General features: G+C 41.6%; 1 protein-coding gene across 1 annotated transcript; it reads left to right on the top strand.

Moving 5' to 3' along the window:
* Positions 1-1,543: 1,543 nt before the first annotated feature.
* LOC125227985 (E3 ubiquitin-protein ligase rififylin) lies at positions 1,544-14,994 on the top strand. The gene is made up of 7 exons (XM_048132419.1): positions 1,544-2,105; positions 3,511-3,705; positions 5,498-5,584; positions 13,250-13,405; positions 13,743-14,042; positions 14,669-14,848; positions 14,984-14,994. Exons 1-7 carry the CDS (start codon positions 1,844-1,846, stop codon positions 14,992-14,994), a joined length of 1,191 nt encoding a protein of 396 aa, XP_047988376.1. The 5' UTR covers positions 1,544-1,843.
* The last annotated feature ends 2,144 nt before the right edge of the window (positions 14,995-17,138 follow it).

Consider the following 17,138-nt stretch of genomic DNA (forward strand, 5'->3'; position numbering starts at 1 on the left):
TTTATCTGATGCTTTCTTTCGTGCATGCTATAAAATATTTTATTTTAAGTACAGTCAAGATCCCTATTACATTTGTGTTGTTTTGCTGCCGGTGAGTAAGTAAATTTGCCAGCCAGGCTACCCGAAATGACAATCATTGACACTAGCGCTAAGTAGTATAATTTAAAAGCTCACCTTGGGATAACCAATTTTTTTGTGAGAAAAACTTAGCCCATAGTAGCACTTCGGTTCGCGACTTTCGCCCGAGTGCATAATGCTCAGCCTTTGTGAGCAAATGCAACGCTCGAGCGCCTGATCCCACGCCCTCGCTTCGGCTTTGTCGCTTTGCTCAGGCATTTCAAACAGGCGCATACAAATGATCAGACTTAAAACGGATTTTTTGTGAGGAAAACTTTGGAATTAATGTGATGTGAGATTATATACGGATTCACGCATTGCATGTGATTTCATTACTATCTATTAACAACCTACGATAATCCATGCAGTGACTCAACACACGAACCACGGTGTTTTCAGTCAAAGGAAATAGTAAATCCCATGTACTTTCGATATGTTTAGGGAAATTAACGATAGAGGGCGTGAAAATCAATTATATGCCGTAGTGCAAGTTGTTCGCTAGATGTCACTGTTACGTCCGCAAACTGGGTAATGACTTGTTTTCGTAAAATGTATAAGCATTTTTTGATGTCCAAAATTTTCGCTAGATGTCGCTGTACCGCCCGCAAACTAGCGAACGGCATTCTATGGCTAATTACATGGATTAAATTGTAAATATTATTAATGTCCCCTTTTATGGCATGTATTAATGTGACTGATTGTTGAATGACCTACACGAACCCTCGATTCAATAAAGTCAATCGTAGCGGGGGCATTCATTTAATTTCGGCAGTTCCCAATATACTCTATAATCGATTCAATAAAGTCAATCGTAGCGGGGGATTCATTTAATTTCGGCAGTTCCCCATAATATGACGTGGAGTACCTACACAAGGAGTACCTAAACAAGGGGACTTTATTATTTACACGGAGATTGGTTTTTTGTTTGGATTTTTTGTACTATCAAGTTCTCTACCTCCTCCAGTTATTATGTTTTCATTTCGTCTTTCGACTTTAGATACATACTCGTACATTAACATAAAAAGTTCTCGCACTCTTTTCTACTTGTCGGGTGTGATGTGTGATTTATAAGTATACATTTGAAAGTAATGGATCTTAAAAATAAATAGCTAACAAACCGCACCGTACCAAGGTCATCCTGTAAGTGGAAGCGAGAAAGAGTCATTGTTTTCTCGCTCTCGGTCGTTTGTTACCTACAGCGTAGTGATTAAATGCACTTTGCATTAACGTACACTTCATTGCGTGTTTATTTAATTATGGTGCAAAAAGAAGTAAAACTTCAATTAACTTCTATATAAGCTGACATAGAGAATCACGTAAAAACTAGACAACTGCACCAAACCACCGTCCATATATACTACTCTTTGCCACCGTCTAAAAATTGTCGCACAGTCTGTAGAGCGTGGTATGCTCAAGATTTTTTTATTTCATAATTTTATTCTGAACGCATTCATAAGTTGCGGTCCTTTACACGCAAAGTAAAGTAGTAGAGTATCTACAGTTCCGATAGTAATCATAGCGATATTTATGAGTAAAGTTTCGTATAACGAAACAAAACCTTCCATGATGGCAGATGTTGAGTGAATGTTTATTTTTTTTATAAAATTATCAAATGCCCTTACAAATCTTAAGAAAAACTGTACATAGATTATCAAAAACTCTGGTCATGAAACTGTGATAATTAGTAACCTATCGGTAGTGGAGCGCGAGCTATTGAGCATGTCAAATGATAGTGCGAGGACGCGGTAGTAAGATGCCGTGTGAGAGCTGTGCGGTGCAGTTCAGCGTGTTCCGCCGCAAGCGGGCATGCTCGGAGTGCGAGCGGTACTACTGCGCAGGCTGCCTGCGGCGCGGCGGCGGCGCGATGTGCGCCCCTTGTCGGGCTCTCTCGACGCGCCCGCTGGCGCGACCAGCTATTGCTCATCTCAAGGTCCGAGACCTGCAGTGCTTCCTACAGCGCCAGAACGTGTCCACACGCGGCTGCGTCGGTGAGTCCCCTGAACACGCTTCGGTGCGACAACTCGCTATCAGGTCTTCTAGAAATTTCGCTAAAGATACGCAGTTTACGTCATGTTTACATCAAGCGTTTGACACTTTGGGAACCCCCTTAGGTGTAATAATAAAATCTAAGAATAAAAGCAAATAACAGACCTATAAATGCTACTTTTTAACCCCTGACGCAAAAACGGAGGGGTGTTATAAGTTTGACGTGTCTGTCTGTCTGTCTGTTTGTCTGTCTGTCTGTCTGTGTGTGTGTGTCTGTCTGTGGCATCGTAGTTCCCGAACGGATGAACCGATTTAGTTTTTTTTTCTTAAAGCTGAGTTAGTCGGGAGTGTTCTTAGCCATGTTTCATGAAAATCGGTCAACTATGTCGCAGTCGGGGTTTTTTTTTTCAAAATTTTAATTTTGTGGTTATGTTATACTATAAATGTTTAGGCTGTGTACGTGGTAATTACAAAAATAGACACCTACTCACTTGAAAATACAAAGAGAATAAATTATCTATATTATTTGTGAGAGCTGATAAAAGTATCAGCATTCACATCATATAGGTATAAGAAATCTAACCTCATCATATCTTATAATTTTCTTCATTAAACAAAAAAACAGTAATAGTAATTTCTCGCATATCAGCAAAATACTAATTCCCGCCTTTTACAGGATTTTTAAAAGTTCCTTGATAAAGTGATAAGCTCCTATTTATTCCAAGATAATCAATAAATCACAGTGCCCTACACCTCCCTGCCCACTATCCATCAGGGATCTGCACTGAGCCCAACATTGTTCAATCTCGTGACTTACTATCTCACAAATTTAATTACATTTCCAGTACTATTACCATGAACAACACTATAATATGCCAACGATATTAGACTGGTGACTAATACTGCAAAAGATCTGCAAGCAATTTTAAATAACTGGGCAATTTTGTCTTAGGTGGTAGTCTTAGGCTATGTAATTCTATCTATTCTATCTATCTATTTAGCCCCTTTTTTCTGAATTAGAGTATATCTCATAATTCAGTGTGCCACTTGGCAAAGGCCTCCTCTAGCTCTTTCCATTGGGGTCTATCTTGGGCCACTCTTTTCCACTTCAGGCCCACTGTGTACCTCTAGGGTACCAATCCGTTATGATTTTGCTCCATTTCTCCTGCTTGTCTTTTAGCATATGGCCGGTTCATCTCCACTTCTGCTGGTCAATGTAATTAGCATAATAAAACACACATGATAAAAGTCAATCTAATTAGCTGGGTCCACACTGACCAAGCAGCCTCGCCGCCTAACATCCGTTCTCGTGCAAGCACATCTTCTTACAGAGTTCATGTTTTGCCTTACAACTACCAATTTTGTTATTTCAATTATAAATGTTGCTTAATAATCTTAATATTTCAGAAAAAGAAGAGTTAGTGTCTCTCTGCGTGTCTCACGTGAACAGCGCAGCGTACAGACGACGCGCGCCGCGCGCGGAGCCCTTCCCCTCGCTCAAGGGCATCACCAGCAACATCAACAACTTCATCAACTCCACCTTCGACCTCCGCCCGCCGCCCAGACCTCAGCAGCAGAGGCCGCAACCAAACACTAATGGAGGTCAGGCAGTTAAGAGGGCTATAACACTTTAAGTTCTCGCGCTTTGTACACATATTTAAAGTCACACACAGGTCGAACGCGATTAATTAACATTATTTTTACCTTTTCGAAACGAATCACTGGATTGAGCTACACAAACCCAAAGTTCTTTCCACCGAGCGACACTATTATCCCCGGATTGTGAGGGAGGCGATCGAAATTAAAAAATATCCTAAAAACTTTAACAGGGAAGACGGGTATAGATTATCGCCAACATGGGGACCAGTGATTCAAATGTTCAAACCAAAAGATCTATCTTCGGACCAGTGCGCGGATGTTGTGAGTGCTGTGTGTCGTGCGGTGGGAAATAAACAATAACTAAAAGCGGGTAGATTATATTTATTTGTCTACCCCGAACATTTATATAAATTAATATCGGGTAGTTTTGTGTTGTTTACATCTCCGGTGACACTTTGCTGGGACGTCAGTCTTCCGCGACCACGGCCAGTGCAACCTGGCCGAAACGTTGGAAAAAAGGTAAAAATAATGTTAATTAATCGCGTTCGACCTGTGTGTGACTTTAAATATAGTTAAGAGGGCTTTCGTGTGAAAAACAGTGAAATCGCAACCGAGCGCTTGATCATACCGTGTGTGGTATCAAATTAAAGGGCTTTGCGAGTAGTTTACAAATATATATCACATTATAGGACTTTTTCTACTTGGTCTAACAAAATATGAGAAAATGTCCAAAAGTGGTAATAATTGTACCGGTGAAGGCTCGTTTTCAAAAAATTGCCAAAAATAAATAATAGCAATTTATAATCACTAAGGCATACCAGCAATTTAAGTAAACGTTACAGATTAATTAAGTACAAAAATTATTTCGATGTGATTTAGATTTTCAAAGAAATTGTCACTTAATTTTAGGTAATTTCTGAAAAAAATTGAATTCGTCTTAGCCTCGTTTACTCTTTTTTAAAACCTTATAATCAAAATGTAGTCTGAGAAGTTTGTAGTACAGGGTATACGAATTATAAATTTACCTGTTTTAGTAATCAAAATCGTCCAAATTTTACAAATAAGATCGACTAATTCAGCTCTATAAGTGAGTTTTTCTAAACGTGCATTAGAGAAAAAATCATAATTTATTTAGTGACTTGGTTTTCAAAAATCCAGTCTTATAAATTTCAAGATAATAAGATGCTCTAACTGAAATTTGAATTAAATAAATCTATTGGATAACGGAAAGTGTAGTATTTCACCGACTAAAACTATCAATTTTACATTATTTTGACGTTTTTTTTGAAAGCAGCCTTAACTTGATAATGAAGAAGAATAAATTTAAGAGTGACATTTGCTTACTATGCTTACACATAAATGCAGGGTAAGAGCATAGAGAAATATTGTGGGGAAAGTGCTTAAATGTTATACCTCTATTTTGAGTCCAAGGGGTACTATTTGTCAAATATGTCTTTGATTTTTGAAAAAAAACAAAACCTATGCTTATCACTGGCAAACACCTCTCCAAATATTCGAGCTTGCTGTTTGCCATTGTGTGATGAGTGTATGCCTATTGTCTGTTGAGACCCTTTTTTCTGAATTAGAGTATATCTCTTTTTCAGTGTGCCGTTTGGCAAAGCCCTCCTCTAGCTCTTTCCATTGGGGTCTGTCATGGGCGACTATTCTCTAATTCGGGCCCGCTGTGAGTTTGAGTTCACTCTCCCATCTTGTTCGAGGTTTCTTCTGGCGTGTGCTACCTCTGAGATACCAATCTGTTACCGTGTTTATGTACAATAATAAATAAAACTTGCAGGAGGATGCTACAACGCGGCGCATCAGCACGCGCAGGCCCCCGCGCCCGCGCAGGCGCCGCGGCGCGAGCGCTTCACTCCCACACCAGGTCAGTCACCTTTGCTATTCAACTTTATTATTGACATCAAGCCCTTCACTGGTTTTAGTGTCACGCCTACTGACCGCGTGGAGCTATCATATCTGCACCAGACTAATATTTAAAGTTCTGGGAGCGTTTTAAAGTAAAGCGGGCGGAAACGCGCGGACGACATAATATCGTATACATCGACTTCATAAGTTCATATAAATTGGTCGCGCGCATCGCTCCGCTTACGGTACTGGGGTGCTTTCATGTTTGTACGTCAAATGGTAAATGTGTAGAAACAACGTTGATGGCGCTAATTGGCTTTACATATTCAAAATCTTTAGGTTGGTTCCAAAATTGCTAGAACCAGTTTATTTTTGTGGGTTTTTAGGAAATGGAAGATCGTTAGATGCCAATCGCGCCAGTACGGAAACGCCATAGAGCGTCTTGAGCATCTAGGTTCGGACCCAGGATTTTATAACTGTTGTAAAAAAACCGCAAAATAATGTAATGAGATTTGATAACATTATCGATAAGGATATGATGCTGATGTACGATTTCTAATTATAGATAAGAGGTTTGCTTTTAAAATGAATGTTTTATTCATCATTGGTAACATGTAATATAGATCTTATTCCAACTGTATGGAAAAAGACGCCGCGTCGACGCGACGTCAGGCTTTGCCCATACAGTTGGCCCGACGCGACGCTCGCAAGACGCTAGATGTGGGGGGACCCTAATATAGATTTATCCATGAAAGCTGGCATGATCGGAATGACTGAAATATTGGTTTATATTTTATCGACTTTGTTAATAACATGATTAACTTACACAAATACTCGCAATGTTACCTGCTCGTTGTAATTAAGGTATATTATGATATTAATGATCATTATTATATTGGAATGGAAGGCAAACATGGGAGAAGGAAACCTAGGTAAAGGTTGATGGAGTGTGTAAAAGTTGATATGAAAGGAATATAAGTCATAATAAGATGACGGTTGATACTTTCGAAGAGATATGGAAGAGACTAAATGCTTTTTCTTTCTTTCTTTTCCTTCTTAGACATGCTGTGATGGCCTAAAGTGAATGAAACGAGGCAAGCGAATGATGATGACTAGAAATAAACTTGTTTTCTTAGAAATTGATGTTACTGTATGTGTATAAGTAATCCGGTAGATGGCGCGTATGCAAGATGCACAAAACTGCATGCTAACCAAAATTGCCATATTGAAGATAACAGTTTTAGTATTTGTTTTGAGTTTTTAGTAATATATTATTCCAAGATAGTTCTAAATTACCTTGGACGTACATTCCAGAATAGGCAAAATATGCTACGTAAAATATTACAACACTAAGTGCGTTTTCACATTATTCGATCAGATATCGGATGTAGGAAGGATTTCAAAGGCGAAAATCGAAAAAAGGCGGCTTAAATATATGGGATATCGGTCCTACATCTGATATCGGATCGGATAATGTGAAAACGCACTAAGACGGAAGTATTATTTTCTGATTATTTAATTTTTATTGCATTACATTACAAACAAGCATACGGCCCGCCTGATGTAAAGCGGTCACCGTAACCTATGGACGCCTGCAACTCAAACAGTGTCAAAAGCGCGTTGCCACCCTATTAGAAACATGTACACTCCCTTTTGCTGTGTTAAGTACACAGCAAAAAGGAATGTACAAGTTCTAAGGAGGGTTCGGGTAGCCGACGACTCAAAGGACAATAGACGGAACAAGTTAGTTCCGTAAGTGCTCCCGTCATCAACACACCGCACCCTCGTTGAGCTCTGGCACCCTTACTCACCGGCAGGAACACAACACTATGAGTAGGGTCTAGTGCTATTATTTATTTGGGGTATTTTTTACATATCGAATATTAATGGGGAATAAAACAATATATTTGTGGGATATTGTTATGCCTCGAATGAAAACCCAGCAATAAACAATGAGTAACTTTTAATTAAGCAGCAAATAAGAAATTAACAGATTTTACTAAATTCTTTCACGTTCGAACGCTCATCGTTCAAAACTATTCTCCCATCGCCTTTCACACCTACTGTCATTCTACTATAATACAACGTTCTGTTTCACGCCATCACCTTACGTTCCGATCCCACATTCTCGGCTGTCCTGCTCTCATATCTGCCCTCAGATGGGCATTTCTCAGTGTTTAAATTTTTTTGTTTTCGATGGCAACAGTTTTACATGAATCCTGTAAGAGTCACATGAAATCCTGTCAATTTAAATAGAAGTCGCGGATTTGTACCAGAAACAAAGAAAACTCATGGTTCGGGTACTAATGCTGCCACCGAAATCAAAAAAGTTGAAACACTCTGAGAAATGCCCAGATATACTTCAACGTTCATTCATCTAACTACATCTCATTCATTCAACATTACATTTCAACATAAATTGAAAAACATCCGACAATATAAGCATTAGATATAAAAACAATAACTGTAACAACTTTTAGCATTTTACAACACAACAACATTTTAAATATTCACCAAACTTACTAAACTTAATAAAGTAACAAATCAAGTTAACTTTTAGGCACCAAGAATTTCTTACACGAGATAAAGTTTCATCTTCACAGTACTTCTGAAAGCTCTTTTCTTTAATGCTTTACCTCGGGCAAAGGTAATATGTATAGGGTCACCAAACGTCTGCCGCTGCAACTGCCACTTGCTAATCACCTCTGCTCTAGATGTCGACTTCATCGGGTAGGGCCACACACACTTGGTGAACGCATCAACAACTGTAATTGTGTGATCGTAGGGCTTCTTCGTCTCAGTGAATGCCCTTTTCCTCATTCTCATAGCAAAATGACCATTACTATGCACCTTATATGCAACTTCCTTCCCCATTACTGTTGGTCTCCTTTGTTTGGCATGCCATTTTCCAAACACAAGTCATTATAGTCACCATCTTTCAAAACTTAATTATTAATTAAGTAATTTATCTATGCCTATATTTGACATCTTAGCTGTGTAATTTATAAAATGTAATAAATTGACTCAATCCTTGTGTATATTTGTAATGAATTATTGTGTAACAAATTATATTGACATTTTATTGTACATACTTTAAATAATTGTTAAATATTGCATGCCTTGCTTGGTAGAACATAAGAACTGCTTTTCAATGTTATCATCTTATGTAATCTCACTATGTTCTTGCAATAAACGATTGACTATTGGCTATAAAATCAGCTGTTTAGTCGCATTGAGCTCTTCATTTCGCCACAGGGATAATTATCATCTTTCAGAGTGATCTTGAGCTCGATCGGCGCTTCCTTAGTCTGCATACTCGACAACCAAATGCTCGACGTTTTCCTAACAGTACCATCGCGATCAGAAACAGTGAAGTTCTCACTCACGCAATCCACTTTAAATTCGTCGAAAGAGTTTTTGTTGATTAGGTTATATCCACTGCCAGAGTCTATTAACGCCTGCGTTTCTACGTCACATAAACTTTAAAGGTTTTTTTAGTAGTTTTCGTCTTCATATCATCTACATTATCGTATTAAGTATTTTGTTGCAATGTTTACATCGTGCCGACAACTGTTTCCGCCATGTTGACAGCTGTCTCGTCATTGGCCAATATTCCAATCATGACCGCTTGTCGACGAATATCTGTCGCCGCGGACTGCTTTACCGATGGAGCCGCTTGCTAATTCGCCTTTTCTCCCGAGCCATAGGTGCAACACTGCTTTACCGACGGATCTGCGCAACCAGCATGGTCGCGCGATAGACGATAAAATATCAGGCCGTCCCTATCGCACTTACATATAGTGCGATTGGGACGGCCTGCTATTTTATCACTTATCGAGCGACCATAATTGCTTGCCAGGTCTTCGAAGGACACTCGCTGAGTCGCTGCTTATATGGTCATAATAGACGGAGAGCTGGCAGAGTTTTGGAGTAGGTCCTTGAGGCAACCTGGAAAGGTGCTCAGAACATCAGGTCTGCAAGTCTGGCTTTAACGAGCTATAAATTTTTAAAGATTTAATTTTTTGAGGCCCAAAAAAGGTGTTTGAGGCAACCTGGAATTATTAAAAAGTGAAATTAGAGTTCCTCAGAATAGTCATACTTGTTATGGAGAATTTTTGGCCAAAAGCTGCACTTTTGGAAGGAAGCAAGCCGCTTTGCATGGTGATAGTAGACATCATAGTAAACGATTTTTTCCGAGGATATCGAAATTTCATCCCTTAGGAAGCCGAGCGTAGCGAGGTGTTTTATGAAAATGAAAAAAATTCTATCTTTTTATTGTATCGTCCGATTTTGACAAAACGTATCTCAAATGAAAGGTATTGATTTGTGTAATTTAAAAAAAAATACAAGAAAAAAAAATTGAAAGAAAAGTAAGAAAAAAATAAAAACAGTAAATTTACGTCTCGCACTGAATAACTTCAAAGAATGACAGACAAAATGTACAATGTCGATATACGAGTTTTTTCTAATCGAAGATGGATAAATTTTTAGTTGAAAACTGAAGACCGCATCGAAATCAGATTAGCATTTTTTATGATACAAGTTGCCAAAGTTGGGAAAGATCGTTTTATATGGCCACTTTGAAATTCCTTTGCCAGAAAGTCAGAAATAATATGTTTTTCTGACACAGAAAAATACATAGTAACAGTACACATCAAAATAAAATTAAAAATTCCGAGGATATTATAATTTCATCCCTTAGAACGACGAGCGTAGCGAGGTCGGTTACGAAAACCGAAAAAAAATCTAATTTTTTTGTACGTCGTCCGATTTTGACAAAACATGTTTCATTTGAAAGGTATTGCTTTATGTAACTTAAAAAAAATATTGAAAAAAATTGGAAAAAAAAATGTAAGATTTAAAAAAAAACCTTAATTTTCGTATCACACTGAATAACCGCAAAAAACGGTAGACACGGTGTATAATTTCGATATATGATTTTTTTAAATTAAAGACAAATAAATGCATGATTATAAACTAAAAACCGAATCGAAATCGAATCAGTAGTTTTTAAGATGCAAGTTGTCAAAGTTGGCTTAGTTTGTTTATATGGTCGCTTATAAATTCCTTAGCCAGAAAGTCAGAAACATTATATTTTTCTTACAGTTAAAAGTGTGCATAGGTAATAGACATCATTATAAACATTTTTTTACAAGGATATAAAAATTTCATTTCATTTTTTTCCCAATTTTTTTCAATATTTTTTTTTAAGTTACATAAAGCAATACCTTTCAAATGAAACATGTTTTGTCAAAATCGGACGACGTAAAAAAAGAGATTTTTTCGACCTCGCTGCGCTCGTCGTTCTAAGGGATGAAATTATAATATCCTTGGAATTTTTAATTCTATTTTGATGTGTACTGTTACTATGTATTTTTCTGTGTCAGAAAAACATATTATTTCTGACTTTCTGGCATAGGAATTTCAAAGTGGCCATATAAAGCGATCTTTCCCAACTTTGGCAACTTGTATCTTAAAAAATGCTACTCCGATTTCAATGTGGTCTTCAGTTGTCAACTACAAATTTATCTGTCTTTGATTTAAAAAAACTCGCATATCGACATTGTACTATCAACTGCAAAAGTGTATGGAGAAATTATGAATGAATTCATTGATAAATTCGCCATCCACTTTTGCAGCTGATAGTACATTTTGTCTGTCATTCTTTGAAGTTGTTCAGTGCGAGACGTAAATTTACTTTTTTTTTAATTTTTTTCTTACTTTTCTTTCAAAAATTTTTTCTTTGTATTTTTTTTAATTACACAAATTAATACCTTTCATTTGAGATACGTTTTGTCAAAATCGGACTACACAATAAAAAGATAGAATTTTTTTAATTTTCATAAAACACCTCGCTACGCTCGGCTTCCTAAGGGATGAAATTTCAATATCCTCGGAAAAAATCGTTTACTATGATGTCTACTATCACCATGCAAAGCGGCTTGCTTCCATCCAAAAGTGCAGCTTTTTTTTCATAACTTAGTATGACTAGAAGTCGCATGGTATTTATGCCAGATCATTTGGCCGGGTCCTTCACCGTGCCAGAACAGTGCAAAGTGGTAAAAAAAGAACCAAAAATGGTTCTAGAGGCAATCTGTCATTTTTACCAGTAAAAGATGAGGGTCTAAATAGCCATGGAAAAATAATGCCATGACATGAGGTGGGTTCCGTACCCTACCATTCGATCTTGAAAGTAATTTTTTTAGTTTTTCGTAAATAACTCGTAAACGGTGGCCCACAGCAAAAAATATATATGTTTAACAGAAAATATCTACATAAAATATCCTACAAGAAAGGTTATGTACGTTTTTTCGATATGATCAATATACATATAGAATAGAATAGAATAGAAATATTTTTTTCCCTCACTAGCTCGGAAACACGTGTTTTGTCCTTTAATACCAGCGGGTAAAAACGCATTTTATCCACTAGTGGGTAAAGTAATTTGACCTTGAATAAAGTCAAATAAACTGCTTTAAAATTGATAAAAGCAGGTGAATCTGGTAATAAAGATGATTTACCACCTGTGGAACTACTGGAAGCAGTGATAAACGCATTTTTTTGCCTTGTAGTTTCCTCGCTATAGTGAGGGGAAAAGTTTTGTGTTACACTCGGGTGCAAATGTATTTTACTTCTCGTGTGTTAAAAAACTCGCAAGTTCAGGATTCTACTTCGAACCACTCGCTTCGCTCGTGGTTCACCTATAGAATCCTTACACTCGCTCGTTTTTCAACTCCACACTCGGCGTTAAACTCGGTGTTGGTCATGATTAGAGAAGCATCTGAGCACCTTTCCAGGTTGCCTCATGGACCTACTCCAAAATCCTGCCAGCTCTTGGACCATAATCATTGCAAAAAAACACTTCAGTCCTTTAGTACATGATCCTCTTGACACGGCGGCAAGTGATTGGAGAGTCGAGTAGGTAGATAAGATAGGTACTTCCCTATGGGCCTATCGGTTTTATAAACACACATACAACAAGTAGGCGCGAAAAATTTATACTTACTTTTCTATGATTCAAATTCACATCATATTTTATTTTTCTAATATTCAACTAGGTAGATAAAAAAAGTGAAAAACAACAACATAATTATTTTTAAACAAATTTAAAAAAAAACGGAGCTGGGTCTCGAACCTGAGATCTCAAAAATGCAAGTCCCCTGAGCCAAAAAACGAGGTGCCGCCGCCTCGAAATATTGAATCATATTCAGTTATGGTTACTCGGCAATGTAATTAATTATTATCTCACTAGACGGCACTTTTAAACATTGAAAATAGCGCCATCTGTAAATAACTCGAAAACTAAGAGGTACCAGCGACGATAACTCGCGTTTAAGTAGGCCATGTAGCGATGTACTGAGTTACCAATCTTTCTTGATTTATCTATGGTATAAGGGAGAAAATATATAAATGTTGCAAAATGCATTACGTGACTTTTCGGGCACGTTTAGCGTAACTATGCCTGAATGAATATGGCTATCGTCCAGCATTAGCCCTGCTCATCGGCTAGATATTTATTATGTACATTTTTGAATAAAGATGAGGTGTTGTCAGTAGACAAAGGTAGAAAATTTACAAATAATTAAGTGTCAATTAAAAATCGTGACTTTCTCTACGCCATATTGTGTGTTTGAGTGTAAGCATATCGGGTATATGTTGCTTATTGTGTCGTACGTGTACACAGGCGGGCAGGAACGCATCTCCGTGCCGGTGCCGCCGCCGACGACGCCCGGCGCGGCCGAGCCCGCCCACGTGGACACGGCGGACTGCCTCGAGGTCGAGGACTTGGACGACTCGGGCTGGGAGTTCGTGCGGCGGCCTGCCGATCCGCTACCCAACGGTAACTAATTTACGTCTGTGTCAGTACCGTCGCCAACGACGCTCGGCTCTATGGCCGAGTTCGAGTTCAGGTTGCTTAGAATTTAAGGACTATTTTAATAAATAAATTTTACTGTTACGTGGTAATATTTAGCGATAAGGGGGTGTTATTTGTTAATAATATCTAACAATAGGTTAGATATCAACAATACCGAGTCGTCTCAGTTAAGGCTTATGCGGGCAAAGGGAACCACTTCGAGGGTGTAGGATTCCATACTTTTGGTTTACGATTTGTGGGTTCGCTTGAAGTTGTATCGTTAAAAAACCTGTTTTTTGAAACTAGTATTTTTTCTCCTCAGATTCGGACGTGCTGCTGGCGTCCCCGGGCGCGCTCGGCGGCCCCGGCACGCCGCTGCGCGCCGCGTCGTCGCTCGAGCTGCGCTCTCCCGAGCCGCACCACGAGCCCGCGCGCGAGCCCGACCGCGCCTCCCTGCAGGACGAGCCCCTAGACCTTCCGCCTTCTTCTAGGAGACGCTCTCCTCCTAGGAGAGCGCCGTCTCCGAGAAGGCTGTCCCCTCCGGGAACAGATTCGACTCCGCAGACGCCGACGCACCTGATACCGCCGAAGCAAGACGGGAATGACTCCGACTCTAATACAGGTAATTATAAAGCGAGCACCTAACGGCGCCTTGCTGCAGGACGAGCCCCAGACCGCCCTCTCTAGGGGTATCTCCACCTAGGAAACCGACCAGAGAAGACATTTCGAGAAGACTGACTCCTCCGGGAACAAATTCGATGCCACAGACGCCGACGCATCTGATACCGCCGAAGCAAGATGATGAAATGATTCTGACTCTAATACGGGTAATTATAACGAAGGTATAGTTATACGATGCCTCCCTACAGGAAGCCATAGATCAGGCACCTAGGCCGCTTTCTCTAAGAGTCCCCTCTGAAAAGACTGACTTCTCCAAATACCGATTCCACACCGCAAATGCCATCGAAGCGAGAAAGGTCTTCAGAGTGTGAAAAAGATTGGTATACGCAATTACACTATAATTATTTTAGCCCTCTCTTGTCCTAAAGGCTATCTCCTCCGGGAAAAAACGGACACCGAGTCGGGATGGAAATTTTCAATTAAATAAATAATCGTGACAAAAACCTACACCTGCGAAGAAAGAGTTATGTACCGAAAGTATATCCTATAAACGAGTGTTATCTACTTCCTATCAATAATACAATGTTTTCTTTACAAGTAGCACTGCACTTATTTCTGTTTTTTCAGGTTCCCAGTCAATAAACCTCGAAGACGTGAAGGACGTGTCCGCACTGGACGTACTAAGCGTCCGCCAACTCAAGGAACTATTAGTACGGAACCGCGTCGAGATCCGCGGATGTATTGAGCGACAAGAACTATTAGTACGCGCACAGCGCCTGTGGCAGGACCACGCCAGATATAAAGACGGTGAGCTTACAGTATTTATAACTATACAATACAATACAAAGCATTTATTCGTGATAAACAGTCATAAAAATACAAACAAATGGTTAAAAAACAAACAGTATAAATAATGTTTACCACGAAATGGTCCCGCCTCAGCGTATTGCTAACCATAAGGTCAGCGCTGGTCTCCCGGCGAGATCATTTGTGGACCACGGACGCAAACGTGCAACATTCTCATTGTGCAATGGGCTCAGTCAATCTGTGTAATAATTCCTATAACATGTATTCGTGCGCTTCTTCCGCTCCTAGTGCTGTCACAACACGCCCCGGTAGTGTGTAGACAAACAACTCGCCGAGTGCCCCATCTGCCGGCAGTACGTCGTGCGCGCCGTGCGCTTCTTCCGCTCCTAGTGCTGTCACAACACGCCCCGGTAGTGTGTAGACAAACAACTCGCCGAGTGCCCCATCTGCCGGCAGTACGTCGTGCGCGCCGTGCGCTTCTTCCGCTCCTAGTGCTGTCACAACACGCCCCGGTAGTGTGTAGACAAACAACTCGCCGAGTGCCCCATCTGCCGGCAGTACGTCGTGCGCGCCGTGCGCTTCTTCCGCTCCTAGTGCTGTCACAACACGCCCCGGTAGTGTGTAGACAAACAACTCGCCGAGTGCCCCATCTGCCGGCAGTACGTCGTGCGCGCCGTGCGCTTCTTCCGCTCCTAGTGCTGTCACAACACGCCCCGGTAGTGTGTAGACAAACAACTCGCCGAGTGCCCCATCTGCCGGCAGTACGTCGTGCGCGCCGTGCGCTTCTTCCGCTCCTAGTGCTGTCACAACACGCCCCGGTAGTGTGTAGACAAACAACTCGCCGAGTGCCCCATCTGCCGGCAGTACGTCGTGCGCGCCGTGCGCTTCTTCCGCTCCTAGTGCTGTCACAACACGCCCCGGTAGTGTGTAGACAAACAACTCGCCGAGTGCCCCATCTGCCGGCAGTACGTCGTGCGCGCCGTGCGCTTCTTCCGCTCCTAGTGCTGTCACAACACGCCCCGGTAGTGTGTAGACAAACAACTCGCCGAGTGCCCCATCTGCCGGCAGTACGTCGTGCGCGCCGTGCGCTTCTTCCGCTCCTAGTGCTGTCACAACACGCCCCGGTAGTGTGTAGACAAACAACTCGCCGAGTGCCCCATCTGCCGGCAGTACGTCGTGCGCGCCGTGCGCTTCTTCCGCTCCTAGTGCTGTCACAACACGCCCCGGTAGTGTGTAGACAAACAACTCGCCGAGTGCCCCATCTGCCGGCAGTACGTCGTGCGCGCCGTGCGCTTCTTCCGCTCCTAGTGCTGTCACAACACGCCCCGGTAGTGTGTAGACAAACAACTCGCCGAGTGCCCCATCTGCCGGCAGTACGTCGTGCGCGCCGTGCGCTTCTTCCGCTCCTAGTGCTGTCACAACACGCCCCGGTAGTGTGTAGACAAACAACTCGCCGAGTGCCCCATCTGCCGGCAGTACGTCGTGCGCGCCGTGCGCTTCTTCCGCTCCTAGTGCTGTCACAACACGCCCCGGTAGTGTGTAGACAAACAACTCGCCGAGTGCCCCATCTGCCGGCAGTACGTCGTGCGCGCCGTGCGCTTCTTCCGCTCCTAGTGCTGTCACAACACGCCCCGGTAGTGTGTAGACAAACAACTCGCCGAGTGCCCCATCTGCCGGCAGTACGTCGTGCGCGCCGTGCGCTTCTTCCGCTCCTAGTGCTGTCACAACACGCCCCGGTAGTGTGTAGACAAACAACTCGCCGAGTGCCCCATCTGCCGGCAGTACGTCGTGCGCGCCGTGCGCTTCTTCCGCTCCTAGTGCTGTCACAACACGCCCCGGTAGTGTGTAGACAAACAACTCGCCGAGTGCCCCATCTGCCGGCAGTACGTCGTGCGCGCCGTGCGCTTCTTCCGCTCCTAGTGCTGTCACAACACGCCCCGGTAGTGTGTAGACAAACAACTCGCCGAGTGCCCCATCTGCCGGCAGTACGTCGTGCGCGCCGTGCGCTTCTTCCGCTCCTAGTGCTGTCACAACACGCCCCGGTAGTGTGATGTGTAGACAAGCGGCTCGCAAAGTGTCCGATTCGTTGCCAGCAAGTCGTACGCTTCTTCCGGTTCTAGTGTGTGGCTGTTACAACACACCCTAGCGTGCTAAGCGTGCGATTCCGCTCCTAAATCCTGGCTAAGTATTACATAATCATCATATCAGCCTAGCTCTTTGAGCACGCCACTTATCCGGATTCAGAGCTAATCTCCTATACGTCACGTCCCGAATGTACATCATCCTTCAT

Source organism: Leguminivora glycinivorella, chromosome 7, assembly GCF_023078275.1.
Source record: "Leguminivora glycinivorella isolate SPB_JAAS2020 chromosome 7, LegGlyc_1.1, whole genome shotgun sequence".
NCBI lineage: Eukaryota > Metazoa > Arthropoda > Insecta > Lepidoptera > Tortricidae > Leguminivora > Leguminivora glycinivorella.

Bases quoted from the DNA above. Each gene is read 5' to 3' on its own strand.
- LOC125227985 (XM_048132419.1), top strand. From the start codon at position 1,844: ATGATAGTGCGAGGACGCGGTAGTAAGATGCCGTGTGAGAGCTGTGCG. The intron at 3,706-5,497 runs GTCAGGCAGTTA...TAAAACTTGCAG, and splicing joins GCAACCAAACACTAATGGAG to GAGGATGCTACAACGCGGCG. The intron at 13,406-13,742 runs GTAACTAATTTA...TTTTCTCCTCAG, and splicing joins TGCCGATCCGCTACCCAACG to ATTCGGACGTGCTGCTGGCG.